Source organism: Chiroxiphia lanceolata, chromosome 17, assembly GCF_009829145.1.
Source record: "Chiroxiphia lanceolata isolate bChiLan1 chromosome 17, bChiLan1.pri, whole genome shotgun sequence".
NCBI lineage: Eukaryota > Metazoa > Chordata > Aves > Passeriformes > Pipridae > Chiroxiphia > Chiroxiphia lanceolata.
Genome location: NC_045653.1, coordinates 10,721,690 through 10,747,574, shown reverse-complemented (window position 1 = coordinate 10,747,574; position 25,885 = coordinate 10,721,690). Strand labels below are relative to the sequence as shown.

General features: G+C 46.9%; 1 protein-coding gene across 8 annotated transcripts in view; it reads left to right on the top strand.

The window, feature by feature from the left end:
• The window catches only part of KCNQ2 (potassium voltage-gated channel subfamily Q member 2), a 74,568-nt gene that overhangs the window by 26,866 nt on the left and 21,817 nt on the right, over window positions 1–25,885 (top strand). For 4 of the 8 annotated variants that reach the window (XM_032704757.1, XM_032704761.1, XM_032704756.1 and 1 more), the window contains exons 6-11: window positions 1,896–2,006; window positions 2,879–2,974; window positions 3,692–3,786; window positions 7,130–7,159; window positions 11,628–11,696; window positions 13,569–13,598. In XM_032704757.1, the coding sequence (XP_032560648.1) occupies window positions 1,896–2,006; window positions 2,879–2,974; window positions 3,692–3,786; window positions 7,130–7,159; window positions 11,628–11,696; window positions 13,569–13,598 (431 nt within the window). Of the gene's footprint in view, window positions 1–1,895; window positions 2,007–2,878; window positions 2,975–3,691; window positions 3,787–7,129; window positions 7,160–11,627; window positions 11,697–13,568; window positions 13,599–19,083; window positions 19,138–25,885 lie in introns of all 8 variants that reach the window. The other 4 variants (XM_032704755.1, XM_032704753.1, XM_032704758.1 and 1 more) reach the window with 2 other exon arrangements.

Sequence of the window (25,885 nt, the reverse complement as noted above, 5' to 3'; positions counted from 1 at the left end):
TCAAACAGGCAGGAATAAAGTTTATAAAATTAATAGGGTCTAAGTACCAGAAAGACTCCAGCAGGGCGAGTGCTCCCCTTCACATCTCTGCTGACAGAGGAGGAAAGGGCAATACTTTTGGTTTGCTCTGTGTGTGCGTGTGCATGTGAATTATTGGATTACTCGATTAACAAAGAGAGAATTAATGACGTTCTAATCTTCTTGCGTTATTGTTCTTCTGCTCCATCACTAGTTTGGCCTTGATTACAAAGCATGTAATGAAAATCCCCGATCTGATCAAATCCCAACAACAGGCTTGGGGAGGAATCGGCTGATCAAGCAGCTCCTCTGTTCCAACAAAGGGAAAAAAAGCAGTAAATGGCTTTTAAAGTCCCTTAGTTATGACAAAAAAATAAAAACAAAGCCCAATTTGACATAACCAGAAATTAAACAATGGGGGAAAAGTGACAGCCCAGATTAGAGCTTAGTCTGGGGGGGAACCATTGCAGATTTATCCCTCCTGCTTCCCAGGCTCTGCAGGTCTTCAACAGAGGATCACTGCTCTGCCTTTTGTTTTGCCACTGAGAAACACAGAAAAAAAAATTGAGCCTCATTAAAATAAATAGTTTCTGTCATTGTCCAGCTCATGATTCCAGTACAGACAGATGTTAAGAGATGGGATAAATCAAATTTCAGGTTCATAAACTCATCCCTTTGTTGATCTTACTGCATCCAATCCTTGTACTTGCCCATAGGAATTATAAAAAAATTGTAAACCAACTTTGCAGTGTTTATGGAGAGAGCATTGCTCTGACTTTGTGTTTCAGTAAGAATGAGGCATGTAGATGCATTTTTAACCACTTTGTCAAAATAGCATCTAATTCATAAGGCTTTTAGTGGGTCTAATTAAAGGGCGCTTTGGGATCATACTTCCATTTGTGCAAAAGTGATTTTATTCTGAATGAAATGCATATTTCCAATGGCACATCAGCGTGGTGTCAGCTGCCATCCCTGGGGCCAGCTCTGTCCATGGAGGCTGTGGGACAGAGACACTTCCATGTGTCACAGGGACCTTCGGGATCAGAAGTCTCAAAGATGTTTCTAATCAGACCACTCCTCTCTGCCTTGCCCTGCCAGACCCAGGCTCTCCAAATCCTCTTGGAAGCCCTGGGGGAATACCCAGCATTTCCCACTGCTGATGTCTGTGGACTGAAGTGGGAAAAGGTGTCTTCTCCTGCAGTTTGACATTCAGGGGATACTGTCTCCAACAAATCCCTCAGATCTTTCCCCAAAATACAGACAGCAACTTGCCAGCTCTCTGTTGCTGCATTGCAAAAATGCTGAGGAGGGGAAAAAACATTCGTAAATGAGGTGGTATGAAGGAGCTATAATTCATCCTCTTGGTCTAATAGGCTGTTTTTAAATAGGAAGGGAGACCAGCTAATAGGCACTGCTGGGAGGATTGGGAACAGGCAGAATCAGGTCTTTATGCATGCAAATAGCCCTGCCTGTTTTCCTAAGATGCCGAAAGGGAGTTTGGGGGAACGGTGCCGTTTCTCTTCCCCTGCCGAAGGCACAGCCCCATCTCCCGGGGGAGGTTCCGAGCTGCCGCCAGCCTCTGCACCAGATGGCAGCTCTCTCCGTGACAGCAAAAGGCACAGAAAATGCTCCCAACTTGTGTGAAAACCCAGCACGTGAGCAAGGCGGGTGTCGGGGCATCTGCATCCTGCAGGGTTGCCCATCCCTGCTCGGTCCTCCGGGTCCCCGAGCTGCGCCTTCCCTTGGTCAGCTCGGGGCACGCAGCGATCCAAGCTCCTCCATGTCCCTCCCACTCGGGTGTTGCGGGAGTTTTGGCCGTGTCGTTTCAGTTTTAAGGCTGTCTGACCAAGGGCTGGGCACTGATCTCCTCCCTGCAGATCACCCTCACCACCATCGGCTACGGGGACAAGTACCCACAGACCTGGAACGGGCGGCTGCTGGCGGCGACCTTCACACTCATCGGCGTCTCCTTCTTCGCCCTTCCTGCCGTAAGTGGGAGGATGCTGAGAGTGAGGTCTCACTGGGAGGGGGGCCTGAGCTCATCTGTCCCTTATCCCCAGCCCCTGGAGCTGGTGCCATTGCACGCTCCTGGCTGCAATGGTCTGTGTCTTTTGAATCAAAAAATTAGGGAGAAAAGGGCAAACCCCATCTGAATATCCACAGCTGGGGCACTTTGAGCAAACGGGGTGGAAATTCTAGATTTGGCTCTGCACAAATATTTATTGAAGCAATATAAAGCATTTTTTTCCCTCAGAGGGCTGTTCTTGGGGGTAATTAATAGGTTTAAACTGAAAGAAGGTAAATTTAGATTGGCTGTTAGGCAGAAATTCTTCCCTGTGAGGGTGGCAAGGCACTGGCACAGGTTGCCCAGAGAAGCTGTGGCTGCCCCATCAAGGCCAGGCTGGACAGGGCTCTGAGAAACCTGGTCTAGTGGAAGGTGCCCCTTTCCATGGCAGGGGGGTGAATGAGATGAGCTTTAAGGTTCCTTCCAACCCAAACCAGTCTGTGATTCTATGATTACACCGTTTCAGCAAATCACTCACAGATGCATTTCAGTGTTGCACTGATCTGGATCCCTGTGGGGATAATTTGATGAATGCCAACACTCTGGAGTTATTTTGTGTTTTATCAGCTGGCTGGAGGTGGTTTGGGAAAAGCTGCAATTCCAGTGGGTGCCAGCAAAGTCTGCTGCCCCTTGGAGGATGTCTGCCAAGGCTGCTGGGGTGGAGGCTCCTTCCTTCCTCTGTGTTTGAAACAAAGACTGAGCCAGAAGAAAAACTTTGGAGGGAAAGCTGGCCACAACTTTCAAGAGAAAGCTGAGCTAAACCCCTGCTAACTGCAAATTGTTGTTCTCTTCCAGGGCATCTTGGGTTCTGGGTTTGCTCTGAAGGTTCAAGAGCAGCATCGACAAAAACACTTTGAGAAGAGGCGAAACCCAGCAGCGGGCCTGATCCAGGTGAGGATCACATCCAAGGAACCTTGGGGTTACATTGTCCTGGTTTTGGGGGGCTTAACAGACTTTTAGAAGTTGGGGAGAAAATGGGCTGGTGAAAAGTGGGGCCATGTGTTTAAGGTGTGAGACAGCAGCTGGTGACTGGTTTTGTCTGAGAATAAATGCCAGGAAATCAACCATGGGAAAATAGCATATGTGGCAGGGAATCTAGGGGAGAAAAGGAATGAAATTCAGCCCAGCACAGCAAGACAAATGCATTAGGACAGTCTGTTTTCACTCATTCTTTTTCCCCAAAGAGAATATTTATACTGATATAAAATTACAATTGGGAGCATTTTCTTCATGATAACAGATGTCCGTGCAGAAGGTTGGCCTTGGTGTACATCTTGGAGACTTGAAAGTAGTCATTTTATATTCCCCTGCTCCTCTCTTTCCAAATTTTTAACTCCTTAATAGGCAACAACACCCACTTCATCCTTGCCCTCAGCCTGCCAGTGTGTGTGCCTGAGACCCACAGAATTTTTAACCAGGCTCACATGGTGAGGAGCATCATGGTACCACCCCCGATTTGTCATGTATCAAATCAGGGAAGAGGCAAAAATGCTGGATCCATCCAATAGAAAACAGAGGGAGGAGTCAGAGTTGGCTGAGATTTATAAACCTGAGGGTGGTGCTGGCCATGCCTGGGTCCACAACCCCACTGTGTCTTGTCCCCCACAGGCGGCTTGGAGATTTTATGCCACCAACCTGTCCCGGACAGACCTGCACTCCACCTGGCAGTACTACGAGCGCACCGTCACCGTCCCCATGTACAGGTACCTCCTCCTCCAGCTTCCTCTTCCACTGCCTTCCTCGTGATGCCACTGCCTCCATAGTTATTTCCATTATCTATATATATAGTTTCATTTATTTGTTTCTGGGTTTTTTTCCATTGAAAAAGTTGATTTCGAGAGGCTCTTAAGGGCCAGTGTATGCTTTGTCTTTCGGAGTTTTTTTGCTTTGTATTTTTTGTTGTATTTCTTTTTGACTCGATTTTAATTTTCATGTTGCTTTTTTTTTGTTTGTTTGTTTTTTTTTCTTTCCATGTCTCTGTGTGTTGTACATGCTCTTCTTTTCCCCTTTATTTCTCCATGTCTGCTGGTAGTTGCATTGTGTTGTGACAGTTGCCGTGCCCAGGTGTGAAGACCTCCTTCCAAGCTGCTCTGGATCGTAGGTAAAAGCTGCCCTCACCCTACCTGCAGCTCCTCGTGCCCTTCCAGGCTCTCCTTGCTGATCCAACTGGTCTCTAATGGTCCTTCTGCCTTTCAGCAAACTTCTCTCCCTCCTTTTACCAGCCTGGCACTCTCCTGGGTGCATTTGCCCTGTGTCCTCCTTTCCTTTCCTTTTTTTTCTCTGAGATGAGGAAAACCAACTCAGGATTCAGTGAGTGTTTTCCCATTTCTTATATTTCATTTATCCATCCCAATCTGTTGACAGGAGTAGGGAAGGATGGTGGAGCCTTGATGGATGAGGCAGATAAACACCACTGAGTTTTGGCAGCATCCATCTGCCTTGCTTTACCTGCTCTACTTATTGTACCCAGGCATTATGTTAAGGTTAGAGCAGTGCTGTGGGAATTCACAGCCTCTTGGGATTTGGAGTTTTATGGAAGTGGGGACAGAGTTCCCTGCCATACCTCAATGCCCTCTGGGACATGGGGAAGTACTGCACCCTTTATGTCCCTCTTGGGCTTGGTGGTATCTAAGGAGGAGGCTTCCTCAGAAGCTAAAATGCACAGTGTTGCTATTCATTTTCACCCCACACTGCCCTGCATCCTGCATCCCTTTCTGGTGTGTTTTTGGGGGCTACCCAGGTCCCTCTGGGTTTGTAGTGGGGTTGGACATGTTGGTTAGATGTTCCTCTGGGGTTTTGTTGGGTGTGGTGGGGCTCCCTGTGCCCCATCTCCCTCCCACACAGGGCTGTGGTCCAGCACTGGGTTGTGCCAGTGCAGGTATCATCCCTTCCTGTTTTTTCCTGTGTTACTGGTGTCTTTTAGCCCTTGGGCAGACAGTCTGGATGTATTTCCTGGGGTAAGCATTAGTATAGATTTAAAACACAGCAGCCAGCCTCTTAATCCAGCATAAAAACCTGCTGGAAGTCACATTGTTGTGGTCAGTAAGTTTTTATTGGATTCATTCCCAGTGTGTGTCCGATTGGTTGCTTTTTCCCTGGAAATTGATGAGCCAACTTCAAGATTTTCTCTAAAAAAACCAAAACAATAACAACCCAACAAACCAGAACAAAGCTGTTTTCCAATAGCATTAGACCCACCCATTGAAGCTCTCCCTCCCAGTATCTGACCTTCCAGCTGTACCTTTGCAACACTGGCTGGGATCATCTACTGGAGAGGGTGAGGATGGAGCCTGGCCCAAAGTCCACTGCAAAGTGCAGACACCCAGGGCTTTTTGTCAGTGGATTTTGCCAGGTTTTAATTCTCTTTGAACTACTGAACTTACCACGCAGCCAGACATGCAGTGACACCCTTTTGATTGCAGAGTACTGGGGTTACTTAATTACCTGTTACTTAATCCGCTTGTTAAAACCTGTATTTCTAATGGAGCTGGTCTGCAGGAGGAGAACTAAGCTAAAGAGCTCCAGGAGGGGCTAAATAAAAACTTTAGGGAGGGGAAAGAGAAAAAAAATTGTAGTTCAAAGAGCCCACTTATCTTGAGTAAGAAACCAGGACAGATGAGTAGCAGGGTTGTAGCAGTTTCGCTGGCTGATGCTGTGGGTGCTGCTCAGCCCCACTCTGCAGTGTCACCCTGGGCTTCCCTAGGCATGGGTTTCACTGCAGTCCCAGCTTCTCCCTTAAATCCCAGCTCCCAAGTGACTGAGCTGTGGGTGCACTGATGGATTCAGGCATTAGTCAAACAGCATTTTTTACCAGGAAAGCAGTGAACACCTTCTGAATATATTTCGGGTGCACTCAGATAAATTAATTGGATTTTTTTTTTTTTTTTTTAAAAAGGGAGTAACTGTATGTTCTGGCTGCAGCTTCTGTCACTCACACTGACCATCTCTCCTTGCCCACCCACTTCCCTGAGCTGGCTGGCAGGTGCTGGCAGCCCTGTGCTGGTGCTGGTGCAGCCGTGGCAGCACGTCAAGCCCAGCACCACATGAAAGTGATGGCTGCTGACACGTGTCTGCAACCCACGGCGTGGTTTGGAAGTGGGTTGGAGGAACACAACATCCCCCTCCCTGGTGCCCCGGGGGTGATCTGCAGTCACCAGTACCTTGGCACCCTTTCTGCTCAACATCAGGCTGCTTATTCCTCATAGCAGGAGCCCTGTGCCTTTAGCTCATCTGTCTTCCCAAGGCATCTCTGAAAAGGCGTGGCTGCTTGATATGAGCAAATTGTTACACATGCCTTGGAGGAGCTCATGTGGCTCCAGAACATCACTCAAATCACTGCAGTAGAGCTGCTCTAACTTGTTTGGGGAAAATATGGTGGCTTCTTAGAGAATCTCAAATTTAATCTTTAAATCCAAGATGTGGTAGAACCAAATCTGAAATATGCACAAGGCTTCATTGTGTGCAGGTGTGGCTTGGGTCGTGATGCATGGGTAGCTTGGTGCACTCAGGCATCCTAACCTGTTCTGCATCAGCCACTGGATTTACTGGGAAAAAAAGTTTGCTCTCATTGTCATTCATGAGAGCAGAGCCTTGATCTCAACTACATTCACATATTGCTCTTCACTAAAAAAAACCACAAACCCATGGGGCACATCCTGCCCAAGTCATCAGCCCAGCCCGAGGAGCTCCTGGCTGGTGGGACCGAGGGCTATGGATGTCCCATGGAAGGTCTCTGGGAGGCCCCCACACTTTCCCTGCTCTGTGGTGCCAATTTGCTCTTGGAGCAAGGTGCCAGCTGCCTGTCCCCGAGGGTGACACGGGTGTGTGGTGGTTTCTGAGCCAGCCACAGCGGGAGCGAGCTCAGCCCCCGCTCCCGTGCTCACCTGTGAGCCTGGCCACAGCATCTGCTCCCGGGGAGACACTTCGTTCATATGCTAATTTTCTTTATTCTGTTTCTTTTTCCCCTTTCCTCCACCCCACCTCTTTCCCCCCCTGTTTTTCTTTCTCTTATCCCTTTGGTTTTCTTTGGTGAAAACTCTTGAAAAGCACGCAAACGCAAACGTATGGTGCCTCCAGGTATGAAGTGCATGTGACTCTGAAAGTGTGTGTCATGTCACTCCTTGTTCTTCATTTGGGACTGTAATATGCAAAGCCTTGAATTAAAAAAAAGAAAGAAAAAGAAACCTCTGAAGATGAGCTTTTTCAAAGGAATGAGTGAAAGCCCAAAGCAGACGCCCCCTCCTGCTGCTGACAGACTAACCCCATGCACCTCCATGGCCTTTTTAGCTATTGGTACACTCAGGTGTTGGGAAACTCTGCCAAAATGGTGATGTAAGGAAGGAGAATGGTAGAGTGCTTGATAAGCTTGCTTTTTTAAGGATGATTTCTTGATGGTCTTACCCACCTCCTCCAATCCATGCAACACTTAACAGGGAGATGTCCCCGTTCATACTTCCATTTCCCTCTGCCATCACTCCTGCGTGTTCCCTTTCTCCAGCCCTCTTTTCCCACCCTTCATTGTGTCATTTATCTGGCTCTGTGCTGCAGGAGCTGTGCCTACCCAGTAATGCTGGCTTTGCTGAGTTTGCTGGTGTGGTGGCACCATGGGACCCATCAGTGGGAGCACAGAATAAAATCTCCACAGCAGCTGTGCCTGCTTTTGAGGACAGCATGTGGAGGAGAGAAAGATCTGGGATGCTAAACTGAAATAATCATTCATTTCTTTGAGTAATCCAGTCTGATTTTTGGGAAAAACTTCATCTCAGCAGGACTTTTCCATTTCAGTTTTTCCTTCCAAGACCGACCTAGAACCAAGCAGTTATTAGCCACAGTTATTCAATCTGGGACTTAACCTTTTGGGACTAATCCAAATGCAAAGACCTGGATGTGACTGTGTAAGATTTATGATAAATAATGTTATCTCAGGTTCTGCAGAAAGGAGTAGATTTGCAAATCACAGGCATATTTTAAATGAGATGGGTATCTGAAGGTGTAGTCAAGTTAATATTTTAAGATGGGGAATAAATGACTTGCATTTCAAGACTGCAGGCCAAGCTCTCTTTTTAGAGCAGTTTAAATCCTCACTAGAGGCAGTAATGCCATTAAAGCTGATGTGATTTAGTGTCTGATTTCCAAACCCAGCTCCAGTTTTCACAAATGTAAGTTTTATAGCCTTAGTAAATCACACTTACAGCTTTGTGTGCTTAATTTACACCAAATTGCATCAATGAACTGCAAGTATAATGTTAAAAATATATTTTCCTGTTCTGCTGAACAACAGTCTGTTTTGAGAATCAGACATTTTTCTACTGCTGGGAGTGAAATAAGAATGTGCCACTTCCATCCCATTTGTTGTAATAAAGTATTTTATGAGTTTCATAAATGTTCTCAGTTGTGAAAAATAGCTTTAGCCGGAGACATAAAGTCATGGTTAGGGTAAAAATTGGCTGCTCATAGGAACTCTAGCATAGCATGGAGACTCATTTAGGCCCCCATCCCATTCCAGCATCCATCTCCTTGCCACCTTCTCCCTAACTGTTCCTACTGGGACTGTTCAAACAAATCATCGTTGTCTCTGTGTGCGTGTCGTGGTGTGTGTGTGTGTCTGTGTACGCTCCCCCTTGTGTTGTGTCCTGCTCCCCCCCTTGTGTTGTGGGGTTCTGGTGGTGTCCTGGCCCGAGGCATGATATCCCCACTGTCCCCTAATGCTTGAAAGTTATCTGTGCTGCCAGGAATAGCAGGTCTGCCTTCCCTCTGGATGTGGTAGCCGGCACCCGGAGTTACTGTGGCGTTTCTCTGTGCTCCCCTGGGCGGGGTGATGGGAGCAGCTGTGGGTTCCCCTGGGTTCCCCTGCAGCAGTGTTTTTGTGGTGGGTGGCATGAGCTGTGTGTGTTCCCTGGTGTGCAGAGCTCCTCACCCAGCTCCCCCTTAACCAAAACGTGCTTCCCTTGCTAACAAGTGACACACGGACCAGGAGGAGAGAGAGAAAACATGAGGCGCCCCAGGCAGGGGTGCTTTCTGCACGTCTCTGGAGGACACGGTGGCACCTGCATCACCTGCCCCCCTGGGCATACAGGGCCATGCATCCAGCATTTCACAGCAAAGCTCAGTTACAGAGCTGTGCAGAGTACTGCCTTTTTTTTGTTTGTTTGTTTTTGAGGTTCTGGAGAAATGGTGGGATGCAGCAGCTGTTCCCCAGGCTGCTCTTGCAGTGACAGGTTAGGCTGAGCATTTAATTGAGATTAAATTTCAGGTCAAGTACATGGATGAGTTTACACCCATTTTTAATAATAATAATTATTATTATTATTTCGGTAAAATATTGCTTATTTCTATCTCATGTTTACCAGGCCCGTCACCCAACCACAGAAATGGTGAATTTCTGTGTTTGCTGTGTCTCTGTACCTTTGCATGGAAACATGGCCACCAAGAGGTGGCCACCTTCTGCACAGTGCAGACCATGGGTTAATGCAAAAGAAGTAGCTCCTTTTGGAATCCTGAATCCTTCAATTTAGTGAGCTGATGAGCTCTTCAGCTGAGACTTGCATGAGTGAGAGCCCTGGATTTGTGATCCCAGCTGGAGAAAGTAGGGCTGTGTTCTGCTGGGTATGGACCTCCCTAAGAAGCTAACTCACCAAAGAACAGTTGTGCACCCTTCATTAGCTGCTGAGTACACTTTGTGCTTGATTTTATGCACCACCTCTCCCATCTTGGAATGAATCTCCAACCCCTACGGTGGGTTTGAAGGGAGGTGACAGCCCAGTGCTCATGCACTGCTCCACTGAAACAAGGTCGGCTTCATCCTGACGACTGGAGTGAAGAGGATCATTAATTCAGCAGATCAGGATGTGCTTTTCCCTGGATGGAAGCGAACAGAGCTGGACTGGGGAGCTGAGCCAAAATGTTCAGGCCTATTTTTATTCTTTTCTCCATACTTAGAATTGGAAAATTTTCTGATTGCCTCAATCTTGTGAACACCAAATCTCTGCTGAGCAACTGATGTTCTGAGGATAAGTTTCATGCATGCAGAGGAGAAGAGGCTTTTCCAGTTGGTTGTGTTTTTGTTTTTTTTTTTCTGAAGTGTGAAACTATTGGTCTCATAATGGCTGAAAAAATGTGGGCATGAATATCTCTGCCTTTATTTTACAGTAAGCAGGAGCCCCATTTCTTACAGCACCTCAGCTGAGACCAGCCTGTTAGTCTGCAAGGCCCTGCACTCCTTTCCTTCCCGTCCTGAGTTGCAGTTTTGGGACAGTTTGAGTAGATCCTTCTTGCTTCCATTAAAACCTACATGGCTCATTTTCCAGCAAAGCCATAAGTACAGGCTGCCTTGGGGCTGTGGCACTCTGGGTTGTCGTGGATGTGGGCAGGCACAGGCAGCCTGTTCCCAGCTCCTTCCCTTCATCCCTGAGGCACTTGTCACCAGCGTGACCCGAGGCAGCTGCTGTGCTGACCCTGCACCCTCTGGGCACAGCGGTGGCATGTGGCACTTCCACAGTTTGACAAGGGCACGCTGGTGGCCCGGGGAGGATTTTGCAGCCAGTCATGAGATGAGCCCCATTGGCCTTGACCCTGAATGCAGAGCCCCCAAGTGAGCTCTTAAGCAGATGCTGCTCTTCCCAGCCATGTGCAGCATTCTCTGTCCTCCCCCCCCGATGCCTCCAGCTTATGTTTCTCTTGGTTGAAAACCTGGCTGTGAATGTCAGCATTAAATATTTATGGAGCAAGCCCCAGCCTCTCAGGGTCTGAGGGAAGAAACCAAAAGTGGATGTAGGAGCTAATTCAGTGGCTTTTAGCACAAAAGCAGGAGAGGCCACAGGGTATTTGTTCTTTGGGTTTTTTTTTCAATTATTAACCAAGATTCCCACCATCAGGTTCTTTTTTTGTAACTGAGAAAGGAAGGAAGCCCATGGTTCCTAGAAGGCAACAATACAGGATTTTGCCTAATTCTAGGGCAAAACCTGACATGGACAGTAAAGAATTGGTTAAACTTGACCCTGGAGCACACTACTGTTTCTCCTGGGATGGCCACAACCTGAGGTCCCTATTTTCTCTGCCCCATAAGCTGCTCCTTCCCCTGCCTCCCCACATTCCCAAGAGCAGCAGGGTTGATTTTTCCCATTTTGCCCCAAAACTGGGGTTTCTCTCCACTTCGCACACATCCAAAGTGCTGACCTCCAACCACAGCAGTGCCAACCTGCCAGACTACAGGTGGTGAAACAGCTCTGCCGAAACACCACTGGGCTGCCCGGGAACCCTGGCAGCCACTTGGTTTTGGGGAGGTTCAAAATCCAATGGTGCAGACAAGTTTCTCTCTCTCTCTTGCTGTCTCTTTCTCTCTCTTACCCCACTGCTCTGCCTTAGGACACTGCTGGAAGCAGCAGCCAAATCCCTCTCCATCCTTCCTGAGCTGTTCCCCAGTTGCAGTTGATGGCACAAAGCTGGTTCTGGTTGAAAGGATGGGGCAGCGGGGGAAGTTGCCAAGGCAGGAGGCTCTGGAATCACCTCTGTCTGTATGTTAATGGCCTTTGTTTTCTCCCTCTAGACTAATCCCTCCTCTGAACCAGCTGGAGCTCCTGAGGAACCTGAAGAGCAAGTCGGGACTGACATTCAGGTTAGCAAGAGTTAAGAGAGTTTGGAAAGCACACACTTTGCAACCTTTTTTTTTTTTTCTTTTCTTTTTTACCTTCCTGGCTTTTGCATACAGACAGCCTTGAAGATGTGAGAGGTTTGACAGCTGGTCCCCCATGGGTCCTTCAGTGACCTCCTCCCTGTCCCTCTCCCATGCTCTACATGAATTCCTTCAGCCTCACTTGGCTCTGGAGCAATGTCACAGTGCTTGACTGACAAGGAAAAGTTGTATTCTCAAAGAGGGTGATTGAGGTGGTTTTCCCAGCTTTCCTCTGACCTTTTTGCTCTTCAACACCCTCAGAGAAGATTCAGGCCCACAAAGTGTTAATTTGTTCTCTGTTCCCTCCAGTGAGTACAGACAAGGTTGCAGCAATGAGAGATTTTTGCTAAATTTGCTGTGGTAAGGTATATGAGATTCTCCCAGGAGGTCAGGAGTCCTGCAGCTTCACCCTCTGCTCAGGAGGGGTAATTCTTGGGGTTTTCAGCAGTCAAGGCTGCCCTGTTGGTGAATGGGGAGCCTGCAGACCCTGGGAGGGATGGAGAGATGCTGGCTGTGGTGGTGGGCATCGGGGCCCACTGGGGATGCACAGGATGGGACCTGCCCTGGGCTGTGTGCCTCAGCAAAGAATAGAGATCTGTAGACCCCTGGGTCAGCCTGAAAGCATTAAAATATGAGTATTTGAGCTAGTGACTGAGGCTGGGCTTCCGAGCTTTTCTGAGTGAGGAGCAGAGGGTGGAGGGGATTTTTTTAGTCTCTCCAGCTGCTGCCTTTAGCCAAAGGGAGAGGGGTCAGGGTCTGTGCAGGTCTCAGCAGTCGCTGCTGAGTAGTGGCAGGGCCAGGGCTGGTACAGCATCATGCTCAGAGGGCATCTGTGTTAGGGAAGACAGACTGTATCTGCTGAGAAACACAGTCTGTTCCCTCTCTTGGGGGGCTGCAGGGGCAAGGCTGATTGGGGTCCCACACTAAGTGCAATTCCCCATTGTGTAGAGGTTGTGAACTGGAGTAGTTGAAGGCAGAACAGGTTTTCCTCATTGCTGGAGGGAAATGCCACCACGATACCTGGTCAGTGAAGGTGAGATGTTTTTTTCAGTGTGGCCTTAGCGTGGCTTGCAGTGTCGTCACTGCCCTTTTGTAGGTGTTCAGCTCACTTTGTCCTCAGTGATTTTTCAGGGCAATCAAGTTTGGGATCTCAATAGGAAACCACATACAAAAATTGTGGCGTCCCACTCCCTCCATGTAGCCTTTGCCAGTTACTTTGGTAAAGTAGCTGCCAAAGGTTTTGGAGGCAGAAACCCCACCTGGGGTGTCAGGATGTCAGGGCAGGGGTCTGTGTTCCTTCCCACCCACGTGCCCCTCCCAGCACCCTGTGTTGGCACTGCGGCGTGAATCCATGATCCGGAGATCTGACATTGGCTCTGTCCCAGTGGCCAGGGAGGAAAACAGAATGCAGGATCATGGGAGCCATTCAAACCCTTCCCCGTGTGCAGAAACATCAGGACAGTTCGATTCCAAAGGAAGGGGGCCGCTCTCTGAGCCCACAGAAGTCCTCCTGTGCTCACACAAATCACACGACCCTCAGGTGTCTCAGTCCTGCGTAGGCACGAGGATGGGTTGGGATAAACTCTTCAACCCTGTGCGTTGTATGTGTCTTCTCTGAGGTTGTGTGAGTCTCCAGTGATCTTCTGTCCAGGCCAGAAACTCCAGGAATTAAGCGCTCCTTTCCCTTTCTTCTGTCCACAACTTCCACTTAGTTGTACTGTTTGGTATTGTCGTTTCGTTCTGTTTTAACAGTGAAGCAGCAACATCTTTTTGCCACCTGACACCATGCTAATGTACTATTGCTTCTGTTTAAAGGAAAGAGCAGCAGCCCGAACCATCGCCAAGGTCTGTATCACTGCCAACACGCCATTCCCATGCATTCCCTGTAGATTTCTGTGTACGTGTGTGCGTGTGTGTACCATGTCGTGGCGCCATCGAGGGAAGCATTCTAGGTATTGACCTGCTTGTTCTGTGCTGTGCCAGTCCAATGTATCCACGTGTATGCTGGACCTTAAATCATATCCTCCTTCCAGTCTGCCTCGGGCTGTAGCTGCGAGGGTAGCGAGGCTGTGGGAGGTAGGGAGAGTGGTGGCAGCACGGGCAGAGCTGCAGACACTCACCCGGGGTGACAGCAGGGCTTTGGTTTATGCTTCTTTATTTTATTTCGTTGCTGGAGTCGTAGCTGGAGTAGCATAACACGGGCTCAACGTGTGCCGATGGGTGGGTGATGCTTTGCCCGTGTCTCCGTCACCCAAGGCCGTGCTGGGCAGAGGTGACATGGGAACACGAAGCCATCACCGTGTCACCAAGTCAGCAACTTCTCCTGAGCTCCTCTCGCTGCAGGGCACTGCACGGGGCCGCGCCGACCTGCTGCTCCGTGGGACACAGGAGGGCTCTCTGACACGGCGCAGTGTGGCATGTTAGAGACACCCCTTCTCTACCCCCTTCCCTCTGGATGAGGCACAGTCCCTGCTCCATCTTCCCTCCACGCCTCGAGTCCACGACGCAGAGCGTGGTCTGAAACATAGCGAGCACTTTCCAAGGGCAGCCGTAAATCTCACCTGCGGGAGAGCTTTTCGCTACTCCCGTGTCCCAGGGAAAGCAACAGGGCTGGTGTTTGGGATACTCTTAGGATACTTTTCATCCTCTTAAAAGTGTTTGATTCTGGGATTTTTTTTTTGTCCTATATTTTCCCAGTTCTTTTAAGAAGTAATTCTGGGACTGAATCTCTTTTTTTTCTTGGGCGAAGAGACACAGAACTGATGATCTGTGGAGATCATCTGCTTGTCTTTCAGATCTTCCATCTCATACCTCAAAACATAGCTTACAGCCTAAATTTTCTGAACAATGAATATGTTTTTCAGAAGTACAGCTAGAGCCTGGCATTCTGCAGATGTACCTCTCAGCCATGCCTTTTAGCTTATAAGAGGCCAGAAACTAATTTTTCCGTGGCATAAAAGCCAACCAAAGATATCTGGGTAGATATGGTGCTGACTAAAGAGTGAAATTTAATCTTTCCTCCTTCCTTCCTTCCCCCTCTCCCCTCCTTCTTTTTTTCTGTCTTTCATTTGAGCTTTTCTTTGCAAGCAGAACCTTTGTGGCATTCCATCCACTTTCCTGCCAAATAACCCAAATCTCCAAGATCATGTTTCAACTATCCAGATTTTTTTTTTTTTTTTCCTATTTGGGGTCTCAAGTGTAGCTTGAGCAAAGGCAGCCTCCATCCAGCATTATTAAAGCAGGGAACATTACATGGGAAGGGCTCTCTGGGAGCAGACCAAGGCTGAAATCTTGCCTACCTGCCTGTGGCATCAGGAGGGTCAGCATTTCATCCCAGGGTCTAGCTGCTCCACTGCTCTGTCTCAGCCAGTGATATACTTTGGATGCATTAAAGGGTAAATCCACATTTCTCACAATGTGACAATGAGACAAAATCTCTGTTCAGCTCCATCAGCTCCATAGAAGAGGAGATCTGAGGTCCAGCAGTCCCTCACAGGGTCACATCAACCAGCAGCTCTGTAATCACCGGTATTAGTCTTATTTCTCAGGCACTAGTTTATTTCTTATTTTTGAATCTCAGTCCTGTCTTACAGGGTTCATATTCACCAGTTAAAACATTAGGTTGTATACAATATTTCTTCGTAAAGTTTGCAGGTTTCTCCCTGTTCATTTTCTACATTGCCTTCTCAATCTTATGTCACAGAAAGAGGTAAAAATAGTCCTCCTCTGTCCTTTTCCAGAGTATTTTTTACTATATATAGGTCCTTCATCAGAGTAATTTCTAAATGCTGTTTCCTGCTCCTGTGGTGCATCTGTCTCTTGTGACACCGATGGGTTTTGTTGCTAAACCCAGACCCAGGAGGGCTTAAGCTGAGGGTCTGCAGCTGCTCTGTAAACAACATTAGAGTATGTTCCATATTGTTTAGTTCAGCTGCCATGGCAGCACCAAAGCTCTTTCCTTCTGTTTTGTTAGGACAACATCAGTTCTACCTGCTCCCACTGTCCTCTTTCTGCCTGATAATGTCTCAGACCTCAGGAAGGAATTTTGCGTTAAGGGAGGACCAAATTACCTATTTTCCCCCAAAAAATTTTCTGGATCTTTTGCATTCACATCCCAGATCTTCCACCCACGTTAATTTCTAGCAGCCTCCTGGTGATGCTCAGTGTGTCATCCTGCCCTTAGAAAAGAGAACTCATCCTGTTTCTCTGCCCACCCAATAGTTAATCACCCAGTCGCTGATGATGCTTCACTCAGGAAGCTCCTGGGGATGAATTGTCTCTCATAGCAGAACCCAACTCCAAGCTTTTATTGCTTCAGCTGGTAAAGGATTTGCCACTCTCCATTTCCATTGCTGTAAGGGAACAGTCTAACACCTGGAGATAGCAGGTGTAGTGATGTGTAGGGAATGGCTGATTTCCTATATCCCTCTTTCTATGATTGATACACCACAAAGTCCTTACAGCAAATGAAACAGAAAGAGTTTTCTCACTATTTTGCATCTTAATTAATGTATTTTAAGTTTAGAGATTTAGAGAAGGGATGCTGGCACAGCTTTTAGGAATGTGCTGTGCAGGAAAAACATTGCCTTGTGAGGGCAAGGAGCATCCCAAGCATTCTGCCAGCTCACAGGGTGGCTGTCAGGGTCATGCCTGTTCACAGTGGTGATGCTGCCCTCTGACCCCGGTGCTGCTGTGGCCATGCTGATTTCTGCCCAGGCAGCACTCAGAGAGCTGCTGCCGAGGGTGGGAGGATGTGAGGAGGTGATGGGGTTAGTGTTGCAGGCGCTCAAGGTCACCTCAGGTGGCTTTTGATTTGGTCTTGGCATAAAATGGGACAGCTGATCTGAGAGAGAGGTTGTGTCCTTTCTCTGTCGTTTCTGTTTTGTTTTCCACCACAAGCCTGTCTGAATCCATCCGAGACCAAGTGCTGGGAAAGCTCCTTTCTGACCTGCTCAGGGGCCAGGAGCTCACCTGCCCCAGATGTGGAGGCCAGGCTGTGAGGAGCAGAGAAGAGTCTGGCCTTTTTCTACATGCTACATACCTCTTCCCCTGCTTTTATTTTCCTGCCTTTTTAAAAAAGTAAAGCTTTCAGGGCCTCCTGTTACCTGTTGCTTTGGGTGCTGTGTCCACCCTACCATCTGCCCTGGCTGAGCAGTGCCCCCCTGCCCCTCCCCAGGCTGGCTGTGCTACCAGGGCACTGAGAACCCATCACACCTCTGAGACCACTGCTGTCATGCAGGGTCCAAATTGAATCCTCTCTGCCTCATATCCCAGGGAGGTGGGGCTGCTCTGTGGTGGTGCTTTCCTCACCCCTTCTGCTGCAGAAAGGCAGCAGAACAGACTGGTAATGGGGTGTGATTACTCTTCTGTTAATTAGGGGTGAAATTAGCTGTGGCATCTCATTTCTGTTTATTTTGCTTTGATTATAATGTCAAAAAGACACATGGTTAGCCAGGGCTATGGAGGCTCCTGTACAAAATGTGGGCTTCAGATGCTCTTTAACAGATGGTTTGATAAACATCTGAAGGCATCCATGACCACATTTATTCCTCTTGTATTTTCCAAAATACAATGAGATGAAAAGCTAAAAATTAATGAGCCAAATGATCGTAATAATACATTAATATCAGAGAAAAAGAAACAGAAGGATTCCAGGGAACTGGGAAGCTAAAACTCAGATTACTTTGTCCAGCATGAGTTCAGTGCTGTAGGTAATGAGAAGAACCTCTTTGGGAGGTTGTTCTCAGCTCTGGTTTGTCCTTGACCCCAATGAACTCAGCAGGACCTTGGCCATGGATTGAGTGGATGCTGGACTGGGCCACCTTGTAGCGTGTGTGTATATCTGTGTGTATATCTCTCTATCAGTGTATGTTTATGTCTGTCTGAGATACACACATTAATATCTCTGTCCAGGGGTGTGATTAAGGCTTTTGTATGCACTGGAGGATGCCTTTGGTGGACTCAGTGGGCCCCTGCTCATCCAGCCTAGGGTGTCCAAGGTGTCCCTAACCTCTACTGCCCGTGGAAACCAGGACCAATCACAGGAGCCTGAGGGGCCACATTAGCCTGGGCTGGCATTTGCCCTTCTAACCAATTAAACTGGTGTCAGAGACTCATGCTGGGACTGACAGTAATCTGGAAATAATCAGTTGCCTTTAGGGGAGCGGATTATTTGCGCGGAAGGAACTGCATCTTTCTGGAGAGGCTAAGAGGAGAGTAACCCACACGTCTCCCTGCGGCTCTGCATGCTGAATGTCCCACTCCCACGCCAGCTCCAGAACAGCCCCAGTAGCACCACCAGTCCCTGGGGCTACCTGGGGATGCAGGGTGCCATTGTGGGCACCTGAGGAGTCCCCAGGATGCCCAGGGTGGTGTCGGCTGAGCTTGCATGGGATGCTGTGCCCACGAGCTCCTCCGACTGCCGACTTCAAGTGCAACACGAAATTGGGGTTTGATGCCCTTCAGCATTTTCAGTCTGCCCATGAATTTGGCAAGTGCTGCCTGCTGGTGGTTGGTGGCCTGGTGGGGTGATGGGGGCCACGTCATTCCCCTTCCACAGGTAGAGGGCTGCTCCATGGCGTGGAGGACCCTGGTCGTGGTGGTGATCTCCTGGCAGGGCAGTGCCTGAGCAGCGATTTGGGATGGAGCTGTGGTGGTGCTTTGTCAAAGTCAGTAACTCCCCAGAAGTGGTAGGGCCTGTCTAAAAAGCACCATGAAAACCAGATGTGTGAATACAGATGTTCAACTCCCTTCCCATAAGGGACTGCACCACACCCCGTTTTTATCTATTTTTATTTTTTTAAATGCCAGGCTTAATATAACTCTATTTCCTGTATGAGAAGTGCAGATAATTCACAGATTAACTAGCTCTCTTTGTGAGTGGGGATTTTTTTTGGAAAAAAAAAAAAAGAAATTTGAGCTTTTTTGATATTGTTTGACAAAACAAGTTAAAGTTTTGGCTTTCCATTGCTTAGACAATTTAAAAAGACTTATGGGGTTTTTGTTTGTCTAGAGGAAGAGGAGAGTATTTTTTTGTTTCCAATGCAGATGAAAAAAATCTTCCTGTAGTTAATTGTAGATAAACTGACGCCACCAACTCAATGCAGAATGCATCAGTTCTAATAATGAAATTTATTGACTACAGTGAGACAAATTTCAGAAACCCTCTTGATTTTTAAAGTTTTTCTTTTCGCTTAGCACTCAAAGAGAACAATCCTGTCATGAACCCGGCCCTCAAAACACCTGTCTTTTAAACCCAGAGTCAGTAATCAAAAGTTTCCTGTCTGGCATTTGCTTCCAGGTCTAATTTTTACTCTCCCCTCATTTCCAGTAAGAGCAAACCGTGCAGAGAGTCACTTTGCGGATGCTGCTCAGGAAACTCTAGGTACCACGGGAAATGCGTCGCACGAAACTAATCAAAAGCTGCACGGCTCATTCTCCCTCTACCCTGCTACCACCCGTTCTGATCACTTCTCTGCTTAATAGAGGTACTAGATGAGTAAAAAAAGGTGGAAGAGCCTCCCCACTGCCCGCTCAGAAATCAGAGGCTTCCTTGTCTGCCGATCGTGCAGAGCACATGAACCAAAGAGATGAGGATGGGGAATTTGTTCTGGGCCAGCAAGCCGGTGTCTGCTGAGCGAGGGAGGAGGCCAGGACATGAAGTTTAACAAATGATGGAAAATCAAAAATAAGAAAAACAAAAACGCCCCTTCCTCTCTATCACTCCATCCCTCCTCAGGGTCCAGGGAGTCCTTGCAAATTGAATTGCACTGTACAGCAATGTCCAGTTAGCAGCATGAGAAATACCAGCTTCCTACCTCTGCTCAGTCACCGTTCCTTTGGCTCTCTGAACACGACAAATTGACCTTTCCTAGTCTTGTGGCCTTTGGAAGCCATGGCTTGCCTATCTAGCACCTCTACTACGCAGCTAGAGAAGGACTAATCTCAGCCTGTCCCACCAGACGTAGGGGACACGGGTTCCCCTGAGCGTTGACATTGGCATTGTGAATGGTTCTGTTTCTAGACCCCATGGGGAACAGACAGCTAGAGCTAGAGCAGAGGGTTTTGTACAAGCAGGGTTTGCATCTCTTTCATCAAGCTGACAATTGTTAGGTGGCTTCAGGGAACTCCCAGCGAGCATCCCTTAGCACACCCGTGGCCATAAGGGTACACAGACACACATATCTCGTGTTACCTGTGCGTAAATACGTCTACATCCACCCCTGCACTGGAAGAGTCTCTTCCCCCACCTCAGGCACTGCTTCCCAGCAGCAAACATGCACCTTCTTGAGAATTTCCCTCTGCCCGGAGTTTGCATGCTGTGAATGCTGGCAGGGGACCCCCCCTCAGCTCCTCACCCGACAGTCAGGCGGGTGGACAGCCCAGGAGTGGCAGGGCACTGAGTGATGCCGCATGTTTGTGAACTGGGATTTTTGCATGCTCTTTTTTGGAGTCCGTTTGAATTCTCAAAATCACCAGTCTCTGTCTCCCTCAGAAAGCCAACAAACTACAGCTTTAAAAGTATAAAAACTACAGTTCTAACAGTATATGTATCTCTGATTTTCTTCATTAATTGTTTCAACTTGTATCTTTTCTTTTCTTGCAATTTTTTTGACCTGCTGGCTGTTTTTGTTATCTGTCAGTCTAGAGGACAGGACTCATGCCTGAGGCTCGTGTGTACCAGGAGCTCAGAAGCAGAGTGGTAAATCCCATCTCTGAATGGGTAACAAAGAGGAATGGGGCATGATGTAGGGTTCATAATGAGCAGTTCTCCATGGTAGGAAATTCTTTACACTGGCATAAATAGCCTGAACCTTTGAGTCAGCCTCCTGCTGCATGTTTTTTGATGGTGATGTGGCCTTCCTTGAAGTTTAGCCTTGAAAGGTGTGGTTTAAATAACGGGTGAACAGCAGGTGCACAGGCAGCGTTTCGAGACATTTCCAAATGGCAAAGATTTGGTCAATAGTCTAGCTGAAAAAATTATCCTGACTTCTGCAGTGTTTCCTTTTGCCAGGTGAGGTTGTTTTATCTGGGGAGGCATAGTGTGAGCAAGGACTTCTCCCCAGAGAAAGCCTCTTTTCAGTTGCTTAACGCTGAGGTTGTTTTTGGCAGAGATGAAAACGAGCAGTGCTGTTCGTAATGCTGTCCTCTCATCTGTCCATGTCCAGTTCTGTGTTCTGGAAAATCAGCCACTCTGATCTCAATGTCTTCCTTGCATGTCTTCCTAGGCATGTATTTTTAACTGCTAAAGCCAGTGTAATTGTTTTTTTCTCTTTTCTACTGAATTCCTTCCTACTGTGGTCCTCATTTCATCTTCTCCATTTTGAGTTCTGCAAGGGAAAGGGAGGATGGAACAAAGTACTGCCTCGAGGTCTTCTTAATCCATTGGTGACTCTGAAAAGGAGTATTACAGACTGTAGTTCTTCCAGTAAAAAAAGGAGTCTGGAACTTTGGAGTAGCTACAAGGGCATCTTTGTTACCTGCATCCATCCTGAATGTAGTGTTATACACCCTGTGCTTTAGTATGACTGTAGGTGAACTGTGAAGGGACATAAAAATAATTCAGATGTCTTGTTTTCCTGGACCCTTGGGTGCCTGCCCACAATCCCCACTGCACAGGCTCTTGTGGCAGATGCCAGCACTTTGATGCATCTAAGGCTGAGTGCTAAAAGCCTTCATCTAGGATGCATAAAACGAAATAACCGTAAACAATGAAGCAATCATGGAAAACTCAATGTAGGTAAATTAATAGGAAACTCCTTAGAAGCTGTGGTTTCTTAATGTACTAAACCAATGATCTTTAGTCAATAAGTGCAATAACACATTCATTTTTAGACAGTAATGTAACTACACCAAGCCAGGTTATCAGGTCTATTGTGTTCTGCTTTGTAAGAGACTTTTCCTGGTGCCCTCACAGATGAAGGCACCTCAGAGACCTGACAATGGGAAGAAGTGGCACCCAGGCCAGTGAAGGAAAGGTGTTTGCATGACCTTTGGTTGGCCTGTGGCTCTGGGTGTAGCAGGTGTCTTAAAAGCTTGCTCAGGAACAATCAGCCAGCTTGGAGGTGCAATCTGGCTGTTCTGCTTTGCTCCTGAAATGCAAAACAGCTGAGCTGGCAAATAGCAAAAGGTTGGAAGGACATGCAGGATGTGGCTGATGTGGTGTCTGACAGCTCTCAACATCAGTTTGGGAAAAAAAAGGGTGTGAGTTAGGAAGAGAGGGGTGATTGTAATGGAATGCTGCAGAATATCAAAGGCCAAGGTTACAGACATGAGGCTGGCTCCAGTGTCCCTTCACTCATCCAAGGCCCCATGCTTTTCCATGCTTACGTGGTGGCTGCAGGGATGGGGCAACCCCAGTCTTTGCCATTATAGTTCCAGTGACTCCACTGTGGTTGTGGAGGAGGAAAAGAAGAGGGATTACTCACCATGACATGATCACTGCTGATGTTTTGTTTCCCTTATGCCCAGGTTATTCTGCTTCCAGAAACTCCATCCTCTAGGCTGAATTCACCTGAAATCACTGGAGGCAAACCAGGCTTGAGCTTGGCCCTCTCATGATTTCTGTTTTAGTCATGGCAAGTTTTGCACACACAGTTGTATCTCCTTTCCTTCATATCCCCAGTAATTGGTTTCTGCCTCTTATTCACACCTGCAATCAGACTGGAGCCCAGTCAGCCACAAAGGCTATCATTCATTCCTGGCACTTCTGCTTGGTTTTAATGAGCAGTTCTCATATACCACGAGCTCAGCACAAACTCTGGATTTAAAAAATGTACCTCATTTACCAACAGGAGACAACCCCTTTCTCCTGGCCACAGCTTCTCAGAAAAATGAGCACTGATACTGGTTGAGTTTGGATGCAGAGATGGATCTGAGTCTGCACTAGTCCAACTCAGTTTGGCTAACTGAGGAGAAAAAGAAGTAATGGCTCAAGCATAGTTTAAAATCAATGACAAGACATTACAACTGATACTTTTTATTGATCCAAAATTACTGCTAATGTAATGAGTCCACATTTTTTAAAAGTGCTGATTTAATACTGTAGAGAACTGGAATGAACCCCAAACCAGAGTGTTTCAAACAGGACCTCAAACCCCTGGTGTCCTAAGGAGGCTGATGGCAGCTCATTTTGAAGGTCAGCTCTCAAGAATTTCTCTGCTGAGTGCTGAGCTGTTGGACTTAAATGAACCAAAATGCAAAGCCCACTAGAGCAGTGAGAATCCCTCCATCAGCCCTGGCCTTTTCATGTCTGTCCAGCACTGGGCTCTCACTTTTTGGCTGGCAGCAGAGAAAAACCAGCTCAGCTTCTATCCTTCATTAAATTCAAGTCAAAAGCTGAAAGTTTTTTAAACCATCTCCAAAGTCAGCCTGGAAATGTAATTCTTTTGTTATCAAATATGTTTTCATAGATGCCAACTGAAAGCAGTTAGGAGGACGTAGAGCTAAAGCAGACCCTGTTAGGATGTTATGGCTTCCCATAATCTGTGTCTCTGGTTGCAAAGCCACAGTTCTCTTTCCCTTCCCTTCCCCTGGCACGAGCAGGGCACGACTGTGAGCATCAGTCCATGCTGTGTGTGTGGCTGGGGTACTGCTGTCCTCATGTTCATGTCACCAACACATACACTCTCCACTGAACTGAGACTCATTTACCATCCTCTCGAGTGACATCCAAACACCACTTCTCCAAGACACTCCACGTGCCTCTGCATGACTTTCTGGTTGAATGAGAACATGATCTTGGATTAGCTGGCAACATATATCCCTATATATGTCTGTATTTCTTTGGGACTTTCTCCTACCAGCTCCTGCTGACCCCAACAGCATTCTCCTCTGCAGGGATTGTACTTGCATGTGATTCCAGGTGTCATTTCCAAGGAGAAAATTGCATGGCAGAAGGAAAAATTTCAATTAATTGTTTGTGTTGTCTCATGTCATCTGTGTTAAAACAAAGAAGTTGTATCAGGTGTTGGGTTTTTTTCCTGAGTAGTGAGTACTTGGGAACAAAACCCACACAGATCTTAGTTGTTCATCAGATTTCTGTGAGATTTTTCAATGTGTTGTACCTCATGCTGTCAGGCTTGAAACTCTTTGCTCATATCCCTCACTGAGTTCAACTCTTTCTTTTTTTGCCTTTTGTGATTCCTGCAAACATTTTCAGCACATTTATTGTGGGAATGGGAAAAGGTCCCCAAGGAAAAGGCTCTGCTTTACTCAGTGAAAGGCAACTCGTTTTATGCTGGGATTGGTGATGGGAGCAACACAGCAGAGGATGAGGCACAAAGAGACTGCTTTGAATTCTGAATATTTCTGTGTTGCTGATGCATTTTTATAAAATTTATTTTTAGAAAAGACCAGGTAATTCAAAGTATTAGTACTACTGAAACTCAATGGATTCAAGAAATATTCTTCTGTAAAATCAACAAAAAATAAAGGAAAAAAAATCCAATTGGCCTATTTAGAACCAAATGACAAAATTGCAATCTGGTTTCTTATCCAATAAACACAGAATGAGAATTGCTTTTAAACCTTTGGCTCATTATGTGCAATGATTTTGGTAGCATTAGTGGCTAAGGCTTACATCCAGAAAGGTATTTAGGCACGTGCTTGTTCCCAGATTCCTGTGTGGATTTTTACCTCTGACCTGAATTTCAGCTCTGCTGAAGGTCTGTTGGTCCCATGGCTTTCAGACAGCCCCTGCAGGTGGGCACCAGACTGGGAATTCAGTCTCCAGCACTTATCTGAATTAATAATTCATCATTAATTGGGTTAATTCTGCCTTTTCTAACTTGCTTATGAGCAATTTTATTTTCTCTTGAATGTGCAGTTGCTGCTGAGCCCGTGGCCACAGCTAACCCTGCCCTGCAGCACAGGGGATGCAGCTCTGCAAACTGCTGCCTAAGCACCTTTCTCCCCCTGTCAATGTTTGTTGTCTCTCAATGTAAAGTGACTTTGTAAAAATAGCACCTTCTTACTCGACAAATCTGCTCCCTGAGTGTCCTCGGGTCACGTCTTCTCCCTTTACTGGGCAGAGAGTGTGTCTGCTCCTGTCAGCAGAGAACAGCCGGCGGCTGCGAAAAGGGAGCCGCGTTTTGCTTTGCTTCAGAAACCAGCAGCCAAGTTCTGACTGAAGAGCCCCGTGCCAGTTTTGAAGGCAAAGGTGGGCTGTTTGGCTCTGAGTGTTCAGGTGGTGTTGCTGAAAGACGCACACAAAAAAAAAGCAGGTCTTTGGTTGGTGAGCTAGAAATCTGATGTGGAAATCAAAATTTCTTCAAATGTTCTTCCTGCGGATTCAGGCAGAGCATTTGCAGCAAAATGATCAGTGGCTACTGCGATGGTACAGAGTGTTGGGAATTAAATTCCTGTTTTCACTCAGTTTTGATATACCTATATATAAAATATTGGCTCTGTGTGCAAGTACGTTGCACTGGTTATCCAACCTCTATCAGTGTAGTTTAAGCATTAATTGCTATTGAGAAAATATCAAATGACTCAAAAGTACTTGCAGTTTGGTTTCCCCAATGCTGTCTCTATAAAGTTTGCCCTTTTGTAATGATTCACAAAATCTCTTTGTTCTGCAATTTTCAAGTGAAAATTTGTTATCTTCATTTGAGTGAAAGGTTGTAATTGCAAATTTCAGAATTTGGAAACTAGTTAGAGCTGGGTTTCCAGCAGACTGTTTCCCAGTGAGTTCATCTCTGTTTCTGCAGAGTGCTTCTTTTCAAACCATAAATCCAAGGATTCTAGTAGGAAAAAAAGCAATAAAATGCCGTATTCTGAAGTTGTAAAATTTTGCTTTGCATGTTTATGACATCCATAGCAGACCTTCAGGGAGATGGCAGCTTTTAGATTGAATTTTTATAGGATACGAAGGAGTTGCACATTTAAGTGTTTGTATTTAAGTGTTTGAATATATGACTGGATAAAGAGGAACCCTTTGGAATATATAAAAGGGGCAGATCGTGTTTTAAGAGGGAGGAAATGCAGGAGTTGAAGAAAGGGAAAGGACAGGTCTGAGCACCAGAAGCGAAGTGTTTCCATGAAAGCTAAAAGTTTTAAGATAATGGGGGATTTTTTTTTTATTGGTATTTTCTTATTAGACATAGTGTTTTGGAAGGCAGTTGTGAAAGAAA